General features: G+C 39.3%; 4 protein-coding genes across 8 annotated transcripts; 2 read left to right on the forward strand and 2 right to left on the reverse strand.

Moving 5' to 3' along the window:
- Positions 1-152: 152 nt before the first annotated feature.
- TT8 (basic helix-loop-helix (bHLH) DNA-binding superfamily protein) lies at positions 153-4,701 on the forward strand. The gene is made up of 8 exons (XM_023678220.2): positions 153-1,306; positions 1,443-1,766; positions 1,851-1,947; positions 2,397-2,411; positions 2,675-2,731; positions 2,812-3,172; positions 3,277-4,028; positions 4,238-4,701. The coding sequence occupies exons 1-8, from the start codon at positions 1,215-1,217 to the stop codon at positions 4,322-4,324; spliced, it is 1,785 nt and encodes a 594-aa protein (XP_023533988.2). The 5' UTR covers positions 153-1,214; the 3' UTR covers positions 4,325-4,701.
- An 811-nt stretch (positions 4,702-5,512) lies between these two features.
- On the reverse strand, positions 5,513-11,275 carry LOC111795670 (putative transmembrane GTPase FZO-like, chloroplastic). Of its 2 annotated transcripts, XM_023678218.2 has the most exons (11): positions 10,507-11,273; positions 9,715-10,235; positions 9,519-9,587; positions 8,812-9,009; positions 8,105-8,236; positions 7,795-7,881; positions 7,255-7,686; positions 6,980-7,147; positions 6,346-6,576; positions 6,098-6,213; positions 5,513-5,911 (listed from the first exon to the last, which is right to left on the reverse strand). In XM_023678218.2, the coding sequence occupies exons 1-11, from the start codon at positions 11,060-11,062 to the stop codon at positions 5,629-5,631; spliced, it is 2,793 nt and encodes a 930-aa protein (XP_023533986.2). In that variant the 5' UTR covers positions 11,063-11,273; the 3' UTR covers positions 5,513-5,628. The 2 variants fall into 2 exon arrangements, with proteins under 2 accessions (XP_023533986.2, XP_086980152.1); XM_087124026.1 differs by lacking the exon at positions 7,795-7,881 and having other exon boundaries at positions 10,507-11,275.
- A 948-nt stretch (positions 11,276-12,223) lies between these two features.
- LOC111795311 (uncharacterized) lies at positions 12,224-14,233 on the reverse strand. 2 transcript variants are annotated; one of them, XM_023677642.2, is made up of 7 exons: positions 14,094-14,233; positions 13,852-13,911; positions 13,598-13,747; positions 13,394-13,516; positions 13,025-13,255; positions 12,770-12,934; positions 12,224-12,665 (listed from the first exon to the last, which is right to left on the reverse strand). In XM_023677642.2, the coding sequence occupies exons 2-7, from the start codon at positions 13,894-13,896 to the stop codon at positions 12,357-12,359; spliced, it is 1,023 nt and encodes a 340-aa protein (XP_023533410.1). In that variant the 5' UTR covers positions 13,897-13,911; positions 14,094-14,233; the 3' UTR covers positions 12,224-12,356. The 2 variants fall into 2 exon arrangements, with proteins under 2 accessions (XP_023533410.1, XP_086980153.1); XM_087124027.1 differs by lacking the exon at positions 14,094-14,233 and having other exon boundaries at positions 13,852-14,008.
- A 294-nt stretch (positions 14,234-14,527) lies between these two features.
- RRF (ribosome recycling factor, chloroplast precursor) lies at positions 14,528-18,185 on the forward strand. Of its 3 annotated transcripts, none has more exons than XM_087124028.1 (11): positions 14,528-14,987; positions 15,064-15,214; positions 15,403-15,472; positions 15,575-15,670; positions 15,825-15,922; positions 16,459-16,570; positions 16,823-16,864; positions 17,035-17,091; positions 17,246-17,296; positions 17,651-17,707; positions 17,862-18,185. In XM_087124028.1, the coding sequence occupies exons 1-11, from the start codon at positions 14,897-14,899 to the stop codon at positions 18,042-18,044; spliced, it is 1,008 nt and encodes a 335-aa protein (XP_086980154.1). In that variant the 5' UTR covers positions 14,528-14,896; the 3' UTR covers positions 18,045-18,185. The 3 variants fall into 3 exon arrangements, with proteins under 3 accessions (XP_086980154.1, XP_023533411.1, XP_086980155.1); XM_023677643.2 differs by having other exon boundaries at positions 17,899-18,185; XM_087124029.1 differs by having other exon boundaries at positions 15,076-15,214.
- The last annotated feature ends 304 nt before the right edge of the window (positions 18,186-18,489 follow it).

Below are 18,489 nucleotides of genomic sequence, written 5' to 3' on the forward strand. Positions count from 1 at the left end.
AAACCAATCTGGGGTCCCGACCAACCCAAATAAGATCAAAGAGACGAGGAAGTGAAACAAGTGCAATTCAAAGAAGAGATAATCGACATCAACAGGCTCAGCCTCAAGTGAGGGGGCTAATTGCAAATCAGGAAAGAGACTCGTCTAATCATCAAATGGGTACTGCTCGTACCTAATTGAACAGTCATTGAGCACCGCACGAGCACCAATCCTCATTTGACACGACCCCAACATGTTGGTCTTAGCAGCGCGAAGACAAGTGGTGCAGTCTGAGGTTGTAAGGCTTTGGTTGCAGGAAGCATGGCCGTAAGCGAAGGAATTAGGATAAGGAGATATGTTGTAGAATCATAATTGTTTGTAGTGGGAGTCGAACTCTCCAATTCTTTTAGAACGTAATCCAGACTCACGGCAAAAGGATCGCCCCCCGTGAAAATTCCTGAGTTGCACAAAACTGACTTGACTCCCGTGTTTGGAACGCTCACCACCATAGCGAAGAAGCCAAACAAAGCCAGAAAAGCGGCTGAAATCTTCAGGCTACAACCAACCATCTCTTCTTCTTCGTCCTCTTCGTCTTCTGACTTGATTTTTGATCTTCTTTAGGTATAACCAGACATTTGACGTTGAAGCAAAACAGGGTCCCTATCTATTTTCTTGGTTTCGTCCAATCCTATGAGTTCTTGTTTAGAAAAACATAAATTGTTTGATGCGTTTGTTTTTTCTCTGGTTTCGACTCAGTCCTTTCCCATTTGTCACTTCCTTAAAGTAAACAATGCAGACTGCAAAGCCGATGGCAATCCCATAATGTTATCTGCTCTCATACCAGACACCACTATCAAATTAAACCTCAATATTGTTTTGTTGTGTTGTGTTGTATTGAATGAAAAAGCACCATCTTTCCCTGTAAAATGTGAAATGAAAATGGTATTTATTATAAAAGCTGAGAGGGGAAAGTAGGCGTAAATGAATAAGACAAGGGTAGGAGAGTGAGAGAGCTATTCTGTTATTATTATTGTTATTATTATTTTGTTTGGTAGAAGCTAACAGTCGGTCAAAACTGAGGTGCCCATATTCACTCAAAACTCCAAACTAACCAACAAACTTTCAATCCTCATTTCGAAACCAAAACCATCTCTTCTTCCTTCTTTCTTCTTCCACTTCCACTTCCACTTCCATCACTTCACAATGAAAAGAAGCGATCATAATAATGACTGTCTATGTTGATCAAAATGGAAGGGTTGTTGCAGTTGGCGGTGCAATCCGTGGAGTGGACTTACTCTCTCTACTGGCGCTTCTCCACTCAACACCGGTACTTCAAACTATGCATACATATTACTAGCTGCTTTTAGTTTCTTTGAGTTCTTCACAGATCTATCTCTCCACTTCATAATACTATACTATACTATATTGAATCATCGGATTATGGTTTATGACTGAATGATCAGGGTGTTGGTTTGGGGAGATGGGTTCTACAACGGACCCATCAAGACCACCAAGACGTTGCACCCCGCAGCTGCCACCGACTTCACCGGCCACCAGCAGCAGCAGCAGCAGCAACTACAACTACAACTACAACTACAAGCAGCCTCTCTGTCTCTTCAAAGAACCCATCAGCTCAGGGATCTTTACAACTCCTTATCCGCCGCCGACAGTAGCACTCACACCCACCCCCTCCGCCGCCCCTCTGCCGCCCTCTCTCCCGAGGACTTGACGGAGTCCGAGTGGTTCTATTTGTTGTGTCTCTCTTTCTCTTTTCCTCCGGGACTCGGGTAAGCTTTCTGGTTACTAATGCTCTAATTTCAAATCAATTTTATTTTTCTTTCTTTAAAAAGGAAAAAAAATTACTTATACAGATTGCCTGGGAAGGCATTTGCGAAGAACAAACATGTGTGGATTACAGGTGCTAATGAGATTGATAGCAAAATTTTCTCCAGAGCTATTCTTGCTAAGGTATTACTAACCATTTCCCCTTTTAAACTCATGCACTCACCATGCAATTTGAATGTGTTTATGTAACAACAATAATGAAATTGTTCCAACACAACTTTTGAATAGTTTGTATGCTAAAACATCATAGTTAATTTAGAAGATTATAACACCACGTAATCAAATTTTATACATCAACTATTTTATGTATTCATGTGAATGATGTTGTAAATAAGTGATATGTGTTTTTTAATTTTATATATCAACTGTCACGTTAATTTCCAACCAATATCCTAACCTTTTAAGGTTGTAATAGAACTTGAGAAGTATTTTGACATTATCTTCTTCTACATTATCTCATCAGCTCTACTACTTTTATAGATGATTGTGTCACAACATTCGACTGCTTTTTAACTAATATTTTTGTTGTTGGTTTGGGGGCGACGTGGGATCCCTCGTGATTTGATCATCAGAGTGCTGGCATAAAGGTAATATGATCCCATCAATTTATTCATGAAATAAATTGGGTAATACGATCCCAGCAATTTATTCATGAAATAAATTGGGTAATACGATCCCAGCAATTTATTCATGAAATAAATTGGGTAATACGATCCCAGCAATTTATTCATGAAATAAATTGGGTAATACGATCCCAGCAATTTATTCATGAAATAAATTGGGTAATACGATCCCATCATTCGACTACTATGTATATATTACATGAACAAAGTGTGTGAATCTCATGCAGACAGTGGTTTGCATTCCTGTAATGGATGGTGTGGTTGAACTAGGCACCACAGATAAGGTAAGCACCAATTTCTTGGGGTGTTAAGCAGCTTCATCAAAATGAGTTTAAATGAAAGACAATGATACAGTACATTTCAGGTTAATGAAGACATTGCATTGGTCCAACACATGAAATCAGTATTCGCAGCAACGCAGTGGGCAGCACCAAAACCAGCACTCTCACAGCTCTCAACATCAAACTCTGCCACTTCATTGGAGCATTATACCAACCGGAAAGAATTAGAAGATGAGATGGATTCGGACAGCTCAACCAGCAACACCAATAGCAATAGCAATAGCAATGCTGCACGGGGCGGCGAACCAAGCGAGTTAATAATGCAACTTGAGCTATCTGAAGACATCCGACTTGGCTCACGCTCGCCTGATGATACTTCCAACAATTTTCTCCCTTTGCCCCACTCACCACCGCCACACTTCCACATTCACCCACCACCTCTAGGTATCCAACTTCTCCTCCTCTGTATGATTGTGAACATCAAAACTACATTACTTCTTTATATGTACTCGTACTTAACTGTTTGTTCCGCTCGTATATATACATAGGGAACTCTCCAGCAGCAGTGGCAGTGCTTACAGAGGAGGACACCCACTACTCCAACACGCTCTCAGCCCTCCTCCTAAACCAGTCGAGCCGGTGGCCGGACTCATCCTCCATCACCACCGTCACTTGCTCCACCATATCAGCCTTCTCCAAGTGGACGCACTGCTCAGATCTTCGTCGTGTTTCGACGGGAACCACTAGCACATCTCAACGCTTGCTCAAAAACATTTTACATACTGTACCCTTCCTTCACACCAAACATCATTGTGACCACAATCCATCTAAATCTAAATCTTGCGATGGCCGATGGCTGAACGACAAGTTCATCATCCTAAGATCCATTGTACCGTTCGCCACGAAAATGGACAAAGCCTCCATTTTGGGGGACACAGTGGAGTACCTGAAGCATCTTCGTCAGAAAATACAGGATCTAGAAGCGCAAAACAGAGAATTCGAGAGTAGTCGGAAGGCCAGTTTTGAAGAACTACAGAGGATGGATGTACAAAGCAAAAGAAAGGTAAGGATTTTGGAGGGTGTAGGGGATGGATGTACAAAGCAAAAGGCGGTGGAGTCCCCAAAAACCAATTTGCAGGTTTCAATCATCGGAAGTGAGGGATTGTTGGAGGTGCAGTGCCCATATAAGGAAGGACTATTGCTTGATATCCTGCTTATTCTCCAAGGCCTACGGATTGAGACCACAGCAGTAAGGTCATCCTCGAGCAATGGAGTCTTCATAGCTGAGCTACGGGCCAAGGTATACTTAGTCTAAACAATCAACTCCTTGATACAACATATCACCGCATCACTAGTTTCAAGCAATAGAGTCTTTATAGCCGTGATCGTCATGTGCTATTTTCAATCATTATAATCCATATCTTCCTCCCCACCCAAGGATACAACTGTATCAGATACATATTCTGAGCATTATTTTCCTAAGGTTGTGATATGTTGTTCTATGATCAGGTGAAGGAGGGTATGGATGGGAAGAAAGCAAGCATTTTGGAGGTGAAGAGGGCAATACAACAAATCATACCCTGCATTGATACTTGAGCATAAGAAGAAAGCTTCTTTGGATTTAGGTGGCATTTGAGGAATGAGGATTGAGAATACACAAAAATGAAATGATATGAGGTATTTGGATTATGATCTACAAGGAGAAATGCACAGCTTAAAGTGATTGTTCTTCTTCCTGTTGCGAACGATTTTGCATGTAATTAATTAGGCTGCATATAGATCGAAATGAAATGATTGATTGATTGATTGTTGATGTTAGGTTGAAGTAAATGGATGGGCATTGAGAAGATGATGTATATTTAATCGCTATATATACAGCTAGCTGCCCAATTTGGGTTTGCATGCATTTGTCCTGCACGTGAACCTACGAAACCTTCCACTAAATATATTCATGATGATGTCAGTCAGTCCCATGTTGCTGCTGTTTTTCTAATTTCCCCCTTTCTTCTTCCCCTTCCTCTTGTTTTTCTTTTACCCAAAGTTATTGAAAAGAATATGATCTTTTCAAACTATATTTGGAGTAGAAAAACAAATGTTATAGTCACCACCAGAAGTCTACAGGATTCCATTCTGAACAGCTCTCAACACCAGTCGTCCATCTTCTCTGTAGGATTCCATTCTGACGCCGCTGATTGATGTTAATGGAGGTGGATAACTTTCTTCTGCATCCATGTCCAACATCCGACACCGGGGCGAGAATCATCCGCTTCCAATGTCATTAAAGAGATGTCAGTCTCACCCATGTCGCTCCCACTCTCGCTGCCTAAGCTTTCTGTGCACATTTCCAAGCTTTTCTTGCTCAGCTTTGTGGATGGACGTACACCTCCTCTTCTTCATTTCCATTGGCGAGAGCCTCATGGAAACTCACTCTTCACCAATCTCACCATGTTTTGAGTTTTCTCTTACTTCAAAATTTGTTCAACCGACTTCAAAACCTCAACAGAACCTTTTCTTGCGTTGGCGATTGTTTTCCTATGACCATCTGTAGTAGTTATGATCCCAAATTCCATTTAGATAAGGCTTATCACCAAATACCATTCTGTAGAAAAGTAGTAGATAAATCTGCAGTGAAACCTCCATTTCAAATTTGGCCAACTCTCCAGCCTTGCTTAAATCCTGACGTCTTATGGATCAATATGTAGATATGGAAATAAACTGTGAAGGATGAGATATTAAAGGAAATATTCAGCTCTCTTTGTGCTGTTGACATTGCTCAACAAGGAATCCAGAAAAGATGGATCAAGCAGATGAACATTATACTTTGAAAATGACATCGTTCCATTTAACATCCGTGACTGAGAAGACCTTGAAAGATGGTAAAGTTCTATGTCTCTGTGTAGTCACGATACATGAAGATTTTGAAGTTCATTTTGCAGTTTTTGTAATTTCTTCCCTACACTGGACAGTTCGTCTTGAATCTCCAATAGTTTGTCTAACCTATTTTGTGCTTGATCTCGATATGGCTTGCTTATGACACTCACAAAAGTTTCCAAATTTCTAACAGCTTCTTTGAGATCCTCTTGCATGGCAGCTTCAAGTTCTCGAGCAAATCCATCTGCTGTTCTTTTTACCTTACTTCCCAACTGTTGCCTACGACTTGGAAAGTTTGAAATAGCCAAAAATCTATCAAACAGAAAAAAAAAAAAAAAAAAAAAAAAAAAAAAAAAAAAAAACCTCGTCAGAAGTTCAGATATTGTCATTGAAGTTAAGTTATTGCTCCAACAAACGTATAGTTTAAAGAAGTTGCAGAAGATGCATCAAAATGGTTAAATCTGTTATTGGGTAAGGCTAAAGGAAGATGAACATTACCCGCCAGCAGAACAAAGGGCAAGGGCAAGAAGATCTTCTGCTGTGGTGGGAAGTACTGAAGTTAGAAGCGAAGCAGATAAACCAGCTGCCCCAAGTCCACCAAAAGTTCCCAAAAACTGAAGTTGGAAAAAACAATATACCATCAGGTTTGATGATGGAAAACAGGGAAGTTCATAATCGTTGATGAAGTAAAATTTCCAGTTTCCTACTTAAAAAAAGACGAGCATGGCTTAAGAAGAAGCTCTCACCGCTTCACGAATTTCTTGGTCAAACAGCTTGGAAGCAGCACTTGGACTGAAATTCTTAATTACTTTCAAACTTTGATCATCTACTTTTTTCAGCAACTCATAGGTCCCAAACTGCACCTGGGTAGCTGGAAAAACAATAGATGGCCATAGTTTCTGCAAGGATTCCTGGTAAACTATTCCTTCCTGAGCATTGCATGATTGCAGCCAGGATTCATAATCTTGGAGAAGTTTCTATAAGGCACATAAAATTATGAATAATCAGAGACGTTCAGAGATAACAAGAAAACTGCATGGATGGATCAACAAAGCTTCAGAAAATCTTCAAACATAAACACTAGAAGATTCAAACTGTACCCTGGAGCTAGGATGGATGCATAGCTCTATATCTTTTTAGGACAAATAAATAACTAGAAGCCGGCAAAGTCCATTGATAATTACAGAATTGTCATACCAAACTACTTCCACCGTGTGAGTTTCTTTGATTTGTTTTGAAAACTGTTTGTAGATGAAGAAAGTTGAAAAGTATTTTATAGAAATTGTGAGGAAACAAGCTCAATTTTTAAAAACCAAATGGTTACAAAAAAGGATCTAATAAATTCAGAACGCAAAAAGGCTAACATTTAAAAAATGTTACTTGTGCATCAGATAGTGCAGGGGAAATGATGTCATTTTGAATCTTCGAGACAGCAGATGGAGTGGTAGTCTTTTCCCCTTTCAGAACATAATAGGCAGCAATATCAAAATTTGACAATTGTAGAGTGGATTCCACAAGCTTCATAATACGTGATTGGGTAGAATCAATCTGCATTTTTACACGGATCCACAAGGACAGTAAATAAAGATAGAAAAAACTCGCCTCTCTACCTAATGAATAAGTGAAAAGTAAAAACTTGGAATGGGTATATATACCAGTGACAAGGCTTGTCTTCTCCAAGTGATGCTTTCAGTTTCGATCTTCGTTCCATAATTTGTTACACCGTCAACTAATTCATTTAACGACGCCAAATCCTGTTTGGAAAAATGTATGTCTTGTCTCACAAGGGTTTCAGCAGCAGAAAGGAGTCGTTCTGCAATTGAAACAGGCGTTTGGAGTTTAAGCTTCATTCTTTCCATTCCATTACTTGTTGACCCATCTAAGAAGCTATACAAGAAATTTTCAAGTTCGTTGAAGCTACTGCTTCTCCAATAAGAATTAGAGGGCGATAAGGGTTCTCCACTATCCAGAGAAGCACAAAGTTTTTCTTCCAGAGCAGATCTTGCAGATACTGGAAACACATATACATGCTCAGTATTCAACAATTTTGCTGCATTTTCCTTGACAAAGGACAGGGCTTCCTCCAGCTGCAACCAAGCCACAAATTACATGGATAAAAACAGAGCAGAATGAATCTACCGGCTACATACTTGGTGTAAGTACACCAAGAAAAAAAAAATGTTTTTTAAATAAACCTCGTGGCTATTCTGATAAAGGTCAGATTTATTCAGCACAAACACTACTTTCTTCTTCCACTGTTGTGTGTAACGAAGAAAGCTAACCTGAAAGTAAAAACCATAGATGATTTTATTCAGATGTGAAGAGGCCATTCGCAATCTACGACCAAACCATGACCTGTTCTTGTAAAGGTATAAACGTACAGGCTTCTCAAAATGCTTACTCCAAAATTTTCTCTCCAAGTGTGAGTGGTAGGTAACAACTTAATAGTCCTTACATAAAGTAGTAAGTCACATGGATAAAAAAGACTACAGTAATGGTTCATACCTCACTCTCAGTCAATGGGCGATCAGCAGAAATAACAAAAAGCAGCAAATCTGCGCGAGGCACAAATTCCTCCGTTAGACGTTGTTGCCTCTCAAGAATGACATTGGTACCAGGTGTATCAACAATGTTCATCTGCATTAAAAAAATTAGAAAAACTATAATTAGACATCAAATAACACATGTTTGTATTCAGACACATGTATATATCTACTCTAATGCACATGCGGGCATCCCAATGGATGGAGATAATGTAACGTTTCAGATCATTCTTAAGTTTCTTTTCACTGTTTTTGAGATTCTAAACTATGTTGCTGAACATAGAAACAAGGAAGGGGATAACAAGGGATGCGATATGAAATACTAGATATAGTCACTCACAGAGTAATCTTTCGTATGTCTTATAAATAGGGTTTCACAAACAACTAGTTAAATTTTAATACCTAATAAATGTAAATTCATTGTCACTTATTGCATTCCTTGAAAAGCTAGAATTTATACACCAAGGTAATTGTTAAAATGTGGTGAAATGAACATCTTTTGAATTGGGTACCTAATATCTTTTGAATTTCGAAGGACCACTTCTTACAAGTTACGCCAATATAGATCAAGGAGAAGAAAATAGGAATAACAATTCCAGTGGGGCATATTCTAATTTATGAAGCACATAACATCACAACAATTCAAGAGGAGATTATGAATAAACTCACTTCATTAAGGATGGGAGCAGGAAGATAGCATATATATTGACCATCTGGATGTCGTTCACATCGTTGTTGTTCATTAGAATTTAACTTGGAGAACCTCAAGAAAGTTATCTCATTAGTCGTAGGAACAACCCCATCTTTTAGATATCTACTTCCAAGAAGTGCATTAATAACTGTTGACTTTCCAGAGTTAAACTCACCCTGGTCACAAATACAAAACATCAGTCTCATTAGTCGTAGTAATGTTTTTTTTTCATCTACTGAATCCCATAAGGAGGTGGACGACAAGAAAAGAATTGTATTAAAGGACTCATTAAGGTCTGTTTTGATAACCATTTAGCTTTTTATTTTTTATTTCTAAACTAAGTCTATAAATACTACTTCCACCTATGAGTTTCCTGTTTTGTTATCCCCTTTATACATACATATGTTTCCAAAACTAAGCCAAGTTTTGAAAACTAAAAAAAAAGCGTTTTCAAAAACTTGTCTTGTTTTTGGAATTTGACAAAGAATTCTTTTCTCAGAATGATGAGAACACAAGCACAATTTTCAGAACCAAAAATTTGATGATTATCAAGCGGACCTAAATTATTTCATATGCAGTTCTAACTGGAAGTATGACCCAATTATGTGGCTAATGCTCATGATAAAATACCATTTCCAATGTACATCCTGCAACCAGAGTTTGTTGAAGTTCAGCACACAATTACCACTATAGCCAGCATAAATGGCTCATCAATTTGTGAAACTGAATCATTGAGAAGCGAAACCTCCCCCATCTGCCATTTAAAACCATCCAAGATTGAGAAAATGCAGATGATATCAAATAAGGAAAACGGTAACAAAGGAAGATGCTAGGAATTTAGTTTGTAAACCAGATACCAAATGGTTTAATTAAATGTTCACCATTGGAGCAGCTTTCTGAATAACACTTATGGCCTCACGCAATACTAACTTCTCTGTTTCTATGACTTCTTTTTCTCTATCTTCCAAATTAACAAAACCAGCTACTTGTGTTGTTTCAAGAGCACCACTTTCAATGGCGTCCTCATTTCTTCCATTTTCTGTAAATATGGAGTCAAATAATTTACCAACAACATCATCGCTCACCAGCCTCAAACCTTGCAAAGAGATTACTAACCCACTTCCACCAAATTCCATCCATTTTAATGCCTCAACAAACCTCGTGTTCTCTCCATATGAGGAAAGTCGTACAAATATTGGGATCTTTACATTCTTAAACACAGAATCTGTTGTCATATCAAGCTTCTCTTCATCCAAATCGTACATAACAAAGTCAGCTCCTTCAGACTTGGACGCATTTACGGCTGAAATTGAGGATTTTACGTTCCTTCCTACCAGAGGTAGAAACAGGGAATCTGATAAAGAATCCAGCATTGTGTTCCTGGCCACAATAGGAGGGAGACCTGATTCAAATGGAAACAAATTACTCAACGAAGCACAAATATATAGCAGTCCCAGTTCGTCTTTCCTGTGATTTAAAATTATGAAATTCATATATTATATTCATCATAAACCAGACTGAATATCTTACATCAAGCAGGTGGCTTATACACGTTTCCCCCCCCCCCCCCCCCCCCCCCCCCCAAGTTTAACCTTCATTTAACTAAAGATGCCCAATGAAAATTTGAGGCAACGAAAATCTTGGGATGACAGGAAGTATTTTTCTTACTCAACCTTGATCAGAGAGGACAACTCCACTGGCATTGACGGCAGTCGCAATGTCAACACGCTCGGCTATCAAGAAATAAGCTCGGTCACCCACCACCGACTTCAATTTACAAGCAGCTTCGTAGAGCTTGCCACCGCCGCCTTCGCCACTATTGAGCACCACCATCCCAATCCACTTGGACAAAGACCTATCGATCAAATCCAAGTCCTCACCACCGTCCAAGACCTCTGCTGCATCCAATTGCAGCACGACACTGGGCACTTTGATCTCCGGCCGCTTGAACCCACTTGGGAATAGAGTTCTAGGCTGTGGCTTTTCCGGATTTTTAGGAATCGATTTGCTGGATTGAAATGGGTTCTGCGAAACGGAGTTTATGGAAAGACGATGGCGTCGACGAAGGGAGGTCCTGAGAAGAGGAGGGTGAGTTTGTAAGGGTGGAATTGGTTTGAGGAAGGGAGGAGAGGTATGAATGCGGAAGATGGAGTGGTGGTGGAACTGGAGAAGCACCGTCTCCATGAGCGTTGGAATAATTGGATGCAGCTTCCCGCTCTCGCTTATCATTAAAACTTGGTGCTTTTTCTTCAAAAAGATATCATCTTATCCTCTTCAAGTGGCGAAGGCGAAGCTACTTTGAGATTTTCCTTTGTTCTTTTCCTCTCTTTACCAGTTTTTGTATCAATAGATAGATGTCAGGGTCACTAACCTACATGTATCTATGCATATCATATATGCACTTATACATGTATCTATGCGATACATGTGTTTACTACGGACCCTTCAACAATATTTTGCTTCCATGAAAAAGAAGGAATACCCTGAAAAGCTAACACGTGTCCCTGATCTCAAAGCTGCCGAATTTGATTACAGATGCAGTCACAAATCCCAACATGACTCTGTTTTCTGTTACCTTCAACTGACCATGCTACCTTTTTCCGATGCAACCTGCTGGATGGGCTGCGGCCGGAGCTTGGCTCAATATTTCAGTTCATTCGGCGTTTATGGATTGCGTACGATATTGTACTGCAAATACTTTAAAGATTTATAACTTGGTGCATGTACACTGCGAAAGTTGTAGGAACTTGTTTCCTTCGGTGTATTAACCTCTTGTTCATGATTTTCTTACCTTTTGGGTTTTAGGAGAAGGAAGGAAGTGTTAGAATGGAAACATTTTTATTCTCTCAATATTTATGGTTGTTTAACTTTGGCAGGGCAACTTAACTCATTCCTTCCAAGTCCTAAGCAACCCAATCCTTCCATTGAGAAAACAGGGTCTCTACTGCGCCTGCCAACCAATTTGCAAATGGCATGCTTTGTCTTTAAACTCATTTCATCCTACCATTTTCTTTTAATTGGTTGTTCATTGTCTGACCAGAATGATGAGATTCCCATGCTAACTGAAAACTTATCACCAATTGATATATAAACTTTGAAAAATCTAATTCTCCAAAACTTTCTAAGATCAGAAGGTCAAAAGTATTCTTCAGGGTTTCTTTTGGTTTGGTTTGTTTAGTATGAGAAAGGGAGTAGAATGCTTTCTGAAGTGCTGGAGAAAATGAAGGATGTGATTTTAGTCTCCAATGCTTCTTATCAAGCAATCTCTCTTTTGAACTCCATACCTCCTCCTCCTCTCTTCTTCTGTTAAGCTATGATATGTTTTGAAGGTCTTGTAGCATAAAACGACGTACCAAAAACTTGCTTTGGCGTGTAAAGGGAAAAAAAAGATGATCTAAATAAATTAGTTTATTTCTGAACTAAATAAATGCAGTGACGATCATCAAGTTACTTGATTACAGGAATGTAAAATGAAAAGATACTGAAGACCAAAGCTCTGAAATCTTCTGCTCCAAAATCACCTCTACTCTTCTTCTTGGTGGAGCTCATCAAGTGAGGTAGAAAAGCTAAAAAGATCAACTCTAGGTGTTCCACTGGTTTCTTCTTCTTCTTCTTCATCTTCTTCATCTTCTTCAGCAATGGCTGGTGGTGGTGAGGAGAAGTCCAAGCACATGCCTTGGATGACTTCCTCGTAAGATACAGAGAGGTCTTGGGATGTGAGTTGGTGATACTCCACAAGCTGGTGAAGGCATTGGTTTTCTCTTGTTAAGTTTGCATTTTCGTTTGCTAATCTGGATTTCTCAGCAAGTAGTGCCTCCATTTGAAGCCTAACCTGATATTCCATCAAACAAACAGACTCCATATAAATCATCATCTAATTTACACACCTGGGAAGAATGAAGAACAAACAATCATAAACATAAATTTGGTACGGACCAGATCATCTTCTTCTGGTCTGACCCCTCTGGAAAACCCATCCCGAAGTCTTCTATTCTCTTCCTCAAGTATACCACATCGCTCTTGCATAAAACATAGATTGGATTTCAATGATTTCAATTCTCTTGCAAGAGAGGCTGATTTTGTTGCCATTGTAACTGCAAGCTGAAGAAACGCAGGCCCAAAAGTTAATATTGATCAAGAATGAGATTGGGTTGAGTGTTCAAATATAGATGAAAGGATAAGGAAACCAACAGTTTTGGCCTTTTGAAGCTTGTCTTTTGGGTTTTGCTGCTCATCTTTTTCTAAATCGACATCTGATTCTTCTGAGCAATGACTGTCATCAAATTTTCTCTTTGTTGCTTGCTTGGGCACCTCCCACTCATTGGCTTTCCTTTTGGAATCACCTCCCTCAACCTCCGAGTTCTTGAGGTTGCTCTGGAAGATCTCCGTCAAGGTTGGCGCTTTGACGAGATCCCTAGCGCCCTGAAACCATACCTCAAAATCAAATATCCATTTGTGGGGTTCAAGAGCACAGTTTACTGAATTTGAACAAAAGAAGATTGCAAGTCCTTAATGGAAACTATAGAACAAAGAAAATGGAAGGAATGAGTTTGACGTTACCTGTAAGGCACTATCCAAATTGTTGGACAGCTGAGATAGGGTATAGCCAACCGAGTCGAAACCCCTCAGCAAAAGCAAAGAATCTTCCTTCAATTTCTTTGCCCTTTCCGATTTGTTGGTGTTCTATCCCCACAAACCCATCAAAATTTTAGAGCTTGACTTGGCCCGAAAAGAGCAAGAAAATGGAAGAGAAAAGGCACTCACAAATTGGTGGGGCATGATAGGATCCAGATTTGAAGACTTTACATTCCGTTCCTCAAGAAGGGAGTCTATTCTACCTCGAAGGGAGCTCCAGAAACGCTTATCGGAAGCCGGACTGAACAATGGGGAAGAACCCACGAAGCTGGTCGATCCCTGAAATCATTGCAGAAAGAAAATGCATTAGAAGAAGAAGAAGAAGAAGAAGAAGAAGAAGAAGAAGAAGAAGAAGAGCGAGAGGGAGAGAGAAGAAGAAGAACCTGGTTGGGATGTGAAGATGACGGAGAATCCACTGAGGCTGCCATGACTATGAGGATGAGCTAGAGGAAGGGGAATATGAATAAAGAAGAAGAAGAAGAAGAAGGGAAAAAGCAGATTGCAACGGCTAGTCTTGAAAAAACTAGAGATTTAAATAACAGGGTGGCGACCAAAACCAACGTTCCGAAACTGCGTGAACTACTAATTTCAATTAAATTATGTGGCCATAATAAAAAGAAGTTACCTTTATTGAATGCTTTGTGTTTCAGTCGGCTGCTTTCCAAAAAGACAAGTTCTTTTCACCGCTCATAAGTGGGCCCCCCACCCCCTCAAGATAATAAATTCGAACCCAAACCATTTTAGGGTGTCTTAATATTTCGTAATTTTCTTAAAGCTTCCTTCAGGACTTTGTCCATCGACTTTCCGGCCAGCAACCGGCGTCGAGAATTGCGCCTATCCCAGTTCCGGCAACGAGGTCGAAAAAATCGGAGATTCCAGCCTAGGGGCTAGCGGTGTTGATGCGGATCTGGTCCTCTAGGTAAACAAGAGAGGCAGCAGCTACAATGGCGGTTGTTCCACCGCCGTCAATTGTAAGAATCCGAGTCTTGTTGGTGGTTTGGCACTGGGAAAGCCGTTGATTCTTTTAGCTCCATGGGGTATAAAAGAAGAGGAGTGAAGAAGGAAGAAGAGAAAGTGGAGAACTGGTGCTTGTATGATAATACGTTGCTATGAAACGAACAAACAGTCCGCAGAAGGAATTATTCATTAAAAGAAGATTTTTAAAAGAAAAAAAAAATGAAAAAATTTGAAAATTTTGGTGGAAACGAGGATGGAAGCAGGTGGGAGGAGGTGTCCGGAGACTTTTATCCTTTTTTATTTTCTATTTTTTACTTTTTAACCTTCCCATCTTATCTCTATCAGTTGGCGCCGCTGGCATAGTACTGTATTCCTCGCTTTCGCAATTCAATCTCTTATCCACAACTTCTCAACTCCTAACCTTTCCCCTTCATCATCTCTATCATCTTCGCTTCATTCATTTCGGTTTTCATGGCGACGCCTTTCTCCTCCACCACTTCTCTCCGTTCTGTCTTCCAACCCAAACAAATCCCCCCTCCCAAAGCCCTCCTCTCCATCCGAGGTACGTCTACCTCGCTCTTCAACCCAAATTTGCTTTCTCGTTTTTGCTTTCTTTACTGCAACGCTTCTCCTTCTAGATTATAATGCAGGCTTAAATTGCGTCAAATGCGGCTCCACTACCACGCATCTTTCTTCATGGAAATCAGCTTCAAACTACATCCGGATCAGGCGACATGCCCTAATGCTTCCTACCCAGCCCTTTCAATCAGGGAATCTGTCGAAATACAGGCAAGCCCATTTATTTTATTTCATTTACTTTCTTACGGACCTTGCCGCCCTAGAGAAATGGTAAACATACAAGCATTTTGCATATTTGGATTGATCATTGCCTTATTGCTACCTGAAGTTGATTGTGGTGGCTTTTCAGTTGTATTGATATTCTTCTCCTCCTCTTTTTGGCTATGAATTTTTTTTAGAAGAGGAGTCATAAGGGCGGCAACTATCGAAGAAATTGAAGCGGAGAAAGCATTGATTGAGAAAGATGTAGTGAGTTCCTATGATCATTGATTTGGAGAGTTGCTGCATCTTTTAATAAAGCAATCTAAATTTAGGAAAAATTGTGCCAATAATCATCCAATTACTTTCCAGAGAGCAAGGATGGAAAAGACTATCGATACTGTTCGGTCTAGTTTCAACTCAATAAGGACAGGGAGAGCAAACCCTGCCATGCTCGATAAGATTGAGGTATTGGCAATTCTTAAATTCGGGTCGCTTAGTGGATAGCTGCCTCAATATGTCTGCTTAGAACTTTCTTTCTTTCTTTCTTTCTTTTTTTCTCAAATTTCAAATGAGTATCATGACAATCAAAATTTTATTTGCCGCTTTCATGATTTTTCAGGTGGAGTATTACGGCAGTCCAGTTGGCCTGAAGAGCATTGCCCAAATTAGTACACCTGATGCAAGCTCTCTCTTGATCCAGCCATATGATAAATCCAGGTATTCCATATGTCAATTGGCTGAGTTGAATAGATTTTGGAAATCTTTTGGGATTTATTGGTCATTGGTCTGTGCCCGTTACCTTATAAAAATCAAACACTATACCGATTAAGTTCTTGCAAATCTCTGTTATGTTAGAATCAGGAAGGGGTATATGTACAACGAAAGGACAAGTTTTCTTCTATAACCATACCTTTTACCATGAACCCTTGAATATTGAGGATGTTCCTCAATCTTTTATACGTTTGAAATCTATACATGTTACTATTCTTAGCTTGCTTTTCTTAGAGGGACCTACTTAAGGCTTCAGAATTTCGTCATTGTAATTCCTGTTTTTCTGTATAAAATGTTTCGCATGGACCCATTAGATCTTCTCTAATCTTGAGTTCTTTGCGTTCATTGGTTGAGACTGCTGTGGACATAATAATCATCATATTATCATTAGCTGTAGAATGATGTTATCCAGCTTTACAGTGTAATATTTGTATAATGTCTGTGGATATCAGCATTAACTCTTAACGAGTCACCATCTTCAGCTTAAAGTCAATAGAGAAGGCCATAGTAAACTCTAACTTGGGAATGACTCCAAACAATGATGGAGAAGTCATACGGTTGACTCTCCCTCAACTCACATCCGAAAGGAGAAAGGTATTTTCCTCAACTCACATTATTAGCAAGTGAATGTGGATGATAAGGGCAGAGCCAGAAATTTTCTTGAAGTTGCAGAAGTTTACATTCTAACTTTTTATACCTGTCATTTTTCAATTTTGAAAAGTTGGGGGTAAATAAGAGAAAAAAAATTAATCTCCACTATTTATATAATTTTTTAATCTAGATTGCCCCTCCTTCCTTATTCACCCTGCCTCTGTGGATGATATATTTGCGTACTTTACACTGCAGGAATTGTCAAAGGTTGTTGCTAAGCAGGCAGAGGAAGGGAAGGTATGGTTTTATTTTTCCTTTATGGGAAGGGGGTGGAGATGAAAATAGATTGAGATATATGTCCTGATCCAGGTTGCAATGAGTTTATTTGTCGTGACTTTTGGGATCTATGCTTAAACAGCTACTGATCATGAACTCTGAGATGACATCCTGCATCTTCCTGTTTACAGGTGGCGGTGAGGAATATAAGAAGAGATGCCTTGAAAGCCTATGACAAACTGGAAAAGGTCAGCAAAGCATACATCTTTATACCTTAATCTTATGGTGCTTTTCTTCCGCTTCTATGTTTTATTGATCTGCCTTCTAAAGAGCAAGCTCCGTTGTCTCTTGTATAGTTTTACTTCTTACTGGTTTCCTTAATGTTTTTATCTTTTGTATCAGGAGAAAAAACTTTCGGAAGATAATGTTAAGGACTTGTCAAGCGATTTGCAGGTTTGTTATTGTTTCTGTTGTTTAGAGCTTTTGATCCTAAGTCAATTTTGAGATGGAATTTGAATACGTTCGCATAAAGGCCCAGATAGGAGTGGAGGATGTAATTCCTTCTGAAGGCATCAAACCTTGTTCTTGTTTGTGCTAAATTTTGGTTAAATCACAAGTTGTTGGGAAACCAGATGTATTCATTACATAAAAGATGACGAAGAACTTTCTTGTAGTTATTTAGTGTCGAATTTATATATTAGGGGATTTGTTTCTCTGGTGCCCGTATTGTGATTTGATTTCTTAATGTTTCATTTGTAATTGCATCGTATTTTGATTATCTCAAGCTAAGATGATTTCGTAGTGCAGAAACTGACAGATGACTATATGAAGAAGATTGATGTCATATACAAGCAGAAAGAGAAGGTATGATCCATCTCGACTGTTCCTTTCTCTGGGTATTAGAACTATAATCTTTAAGCACGAGCATTGGTAGGTTTTTTATTTGGGATCTCTTCATTTCACGAAGTGCTTACAAGGCACTGAACTTACTTTGTTATCATCAACAATATTTTTGCAGTGGTTGAGTGAACATGAATTTGCAAATTGTATTTCAGGAGTTGTTGAAGGTGTGAGCAGAAGAAGCAAATGGTGGAGGTGTTCCCCTGTTGATCTGTGTCAGATATGCAATTGTTGGTTTCTTTTTCTCCTGAATAGAGTTTTGATGTCATTGTTAGAATCAAACCGTTTCTTTTTCATTTGAAATGAGATTCAACGCCTCGTGGGAAGAAAGGGGAATATGCATGATGCCTCTGTTGTCAAATTGGCTCATCTCTAACTTCTCACTCTGTACATTGAAACTGACATTATGACTACAACACACTCATTTTGACTCGGCGTTCAACTGTTGAGCTTGAGTTTAATGTGCCTATTGAACATAATAATTTCTCCTCTCCTTCCATTGTTACACTCAAAAATCATTTTCTAGATATTGCAGTTTTTTAAAATGTAATGAATGTAGTGCTCAAATTAATTTAGGTGCCCTCTCTCCGCTTCTGTTGCAGTCGGTAATGTGCAGTTTTCTTTATTTATCTTCGTTCCTGATTCCTATGAATAAATGGTTCTACAAATTTGGAGTTATAATCCAAGGGGTTTGGTTGGTTACAGGAATTTGGGTGGTATCACTTCCATGCACCAGATTATACTCA

This window comes from Cucurbita pepo, chromosome 5, assembly GCF_057944985.1.
Source record: "Cucurbita pepo subsp. pepo isolate OVF chromosome 5, ASM5794498v1, whole genome shotgun sequence".
Taxonomy (NCBI): Eukaryota; Viridiplantae; Streptophyta; class Magnoliopsida; order Cucurbitales; family Cucurbitaceae; genus Cucurbita; species Cucurbita pepo.

Coding starts and splice junctions, on each gene's coding strand:
- RRF (XM_087124028.1), top strand. CDS start 14,897: ATGGCGACGCCTTTCTCCTCCACCACTTCTCTCCGTTCTGTCTTCCAA. Junction 14,988..15,063: donor AGCCCTCCTCTCCATCCGAG/GTACGTCTACCT, acceptor TTCTCCTTCTAG/ATTATAATGCAGGCTTAAAT. Junction 16,865..17,034: donor AGCAGGCAGAGGAAGGGAAG/GTATGGTTTTAT, acceptor TCCTGTTTACAG/GTGGCGGTGAGGAATATAAG.
- LOC111795670 (XM_023678218.2), bottom strand. CDS start 11,062: ATGATAAGCGAGAGCGGGAAGCTGCATCCAATTATTCCAACGCTCATG. Junction 9,010..9,518: donor CATTTATGCTGGCTATAGTG/GTAATTGTGTGC, acceptor ATTTGTGACCAG/GGTGAGTTTAACTCTGGAAA. Junction 7,687..7,794: donor TTTATCAGAATAGCCACGAG/GTTTATTTAAAA, acceptor GCTTGGTTGCAG/CTGGAGGAAGCCCTGTCCTT.
- LOC111795311 (XM_023677642.2), bottom strand. CDS start 13,896: ATGGCAGCCTCAGTGGATTCTCCGTCATCTTCACATCCCAACCAG. Junction 13,748..13,851: donor CATCTTCACATCCCAACCAG/GTTCTTCTTCTT, acceptor CAATGATTTCAG/GGATCGACCAGCTTCGTGGG. Junction 12,666..12,769: donor GACCAGAAGAAGATGATCTG/GTCCGTACCAAA, acceptor ATGGAATATCAG/GTTAGGCTTCAAATGGAGGC.
- TT8 (XM_023678220.2), top strand. CDS start 1,215: ATGTTGATCAAAATGGAAGGGTTGTTGCAGTTGGCGGTGCAATCCGTG. Junction 1,307..1,442: donor CGCTTCTCCACTCAACACCG/GTACTTCAAACT, acceptor CTGAATGATCAG/GGTGTTGGTTTGGGGAGATG. Junction 3,173..3,276: donor CATTCACCCACCACCTCTAG/GTATCCAACTTC, acceptor ATATATACATAG/GGAACTCTCCAGCAGCAGTG.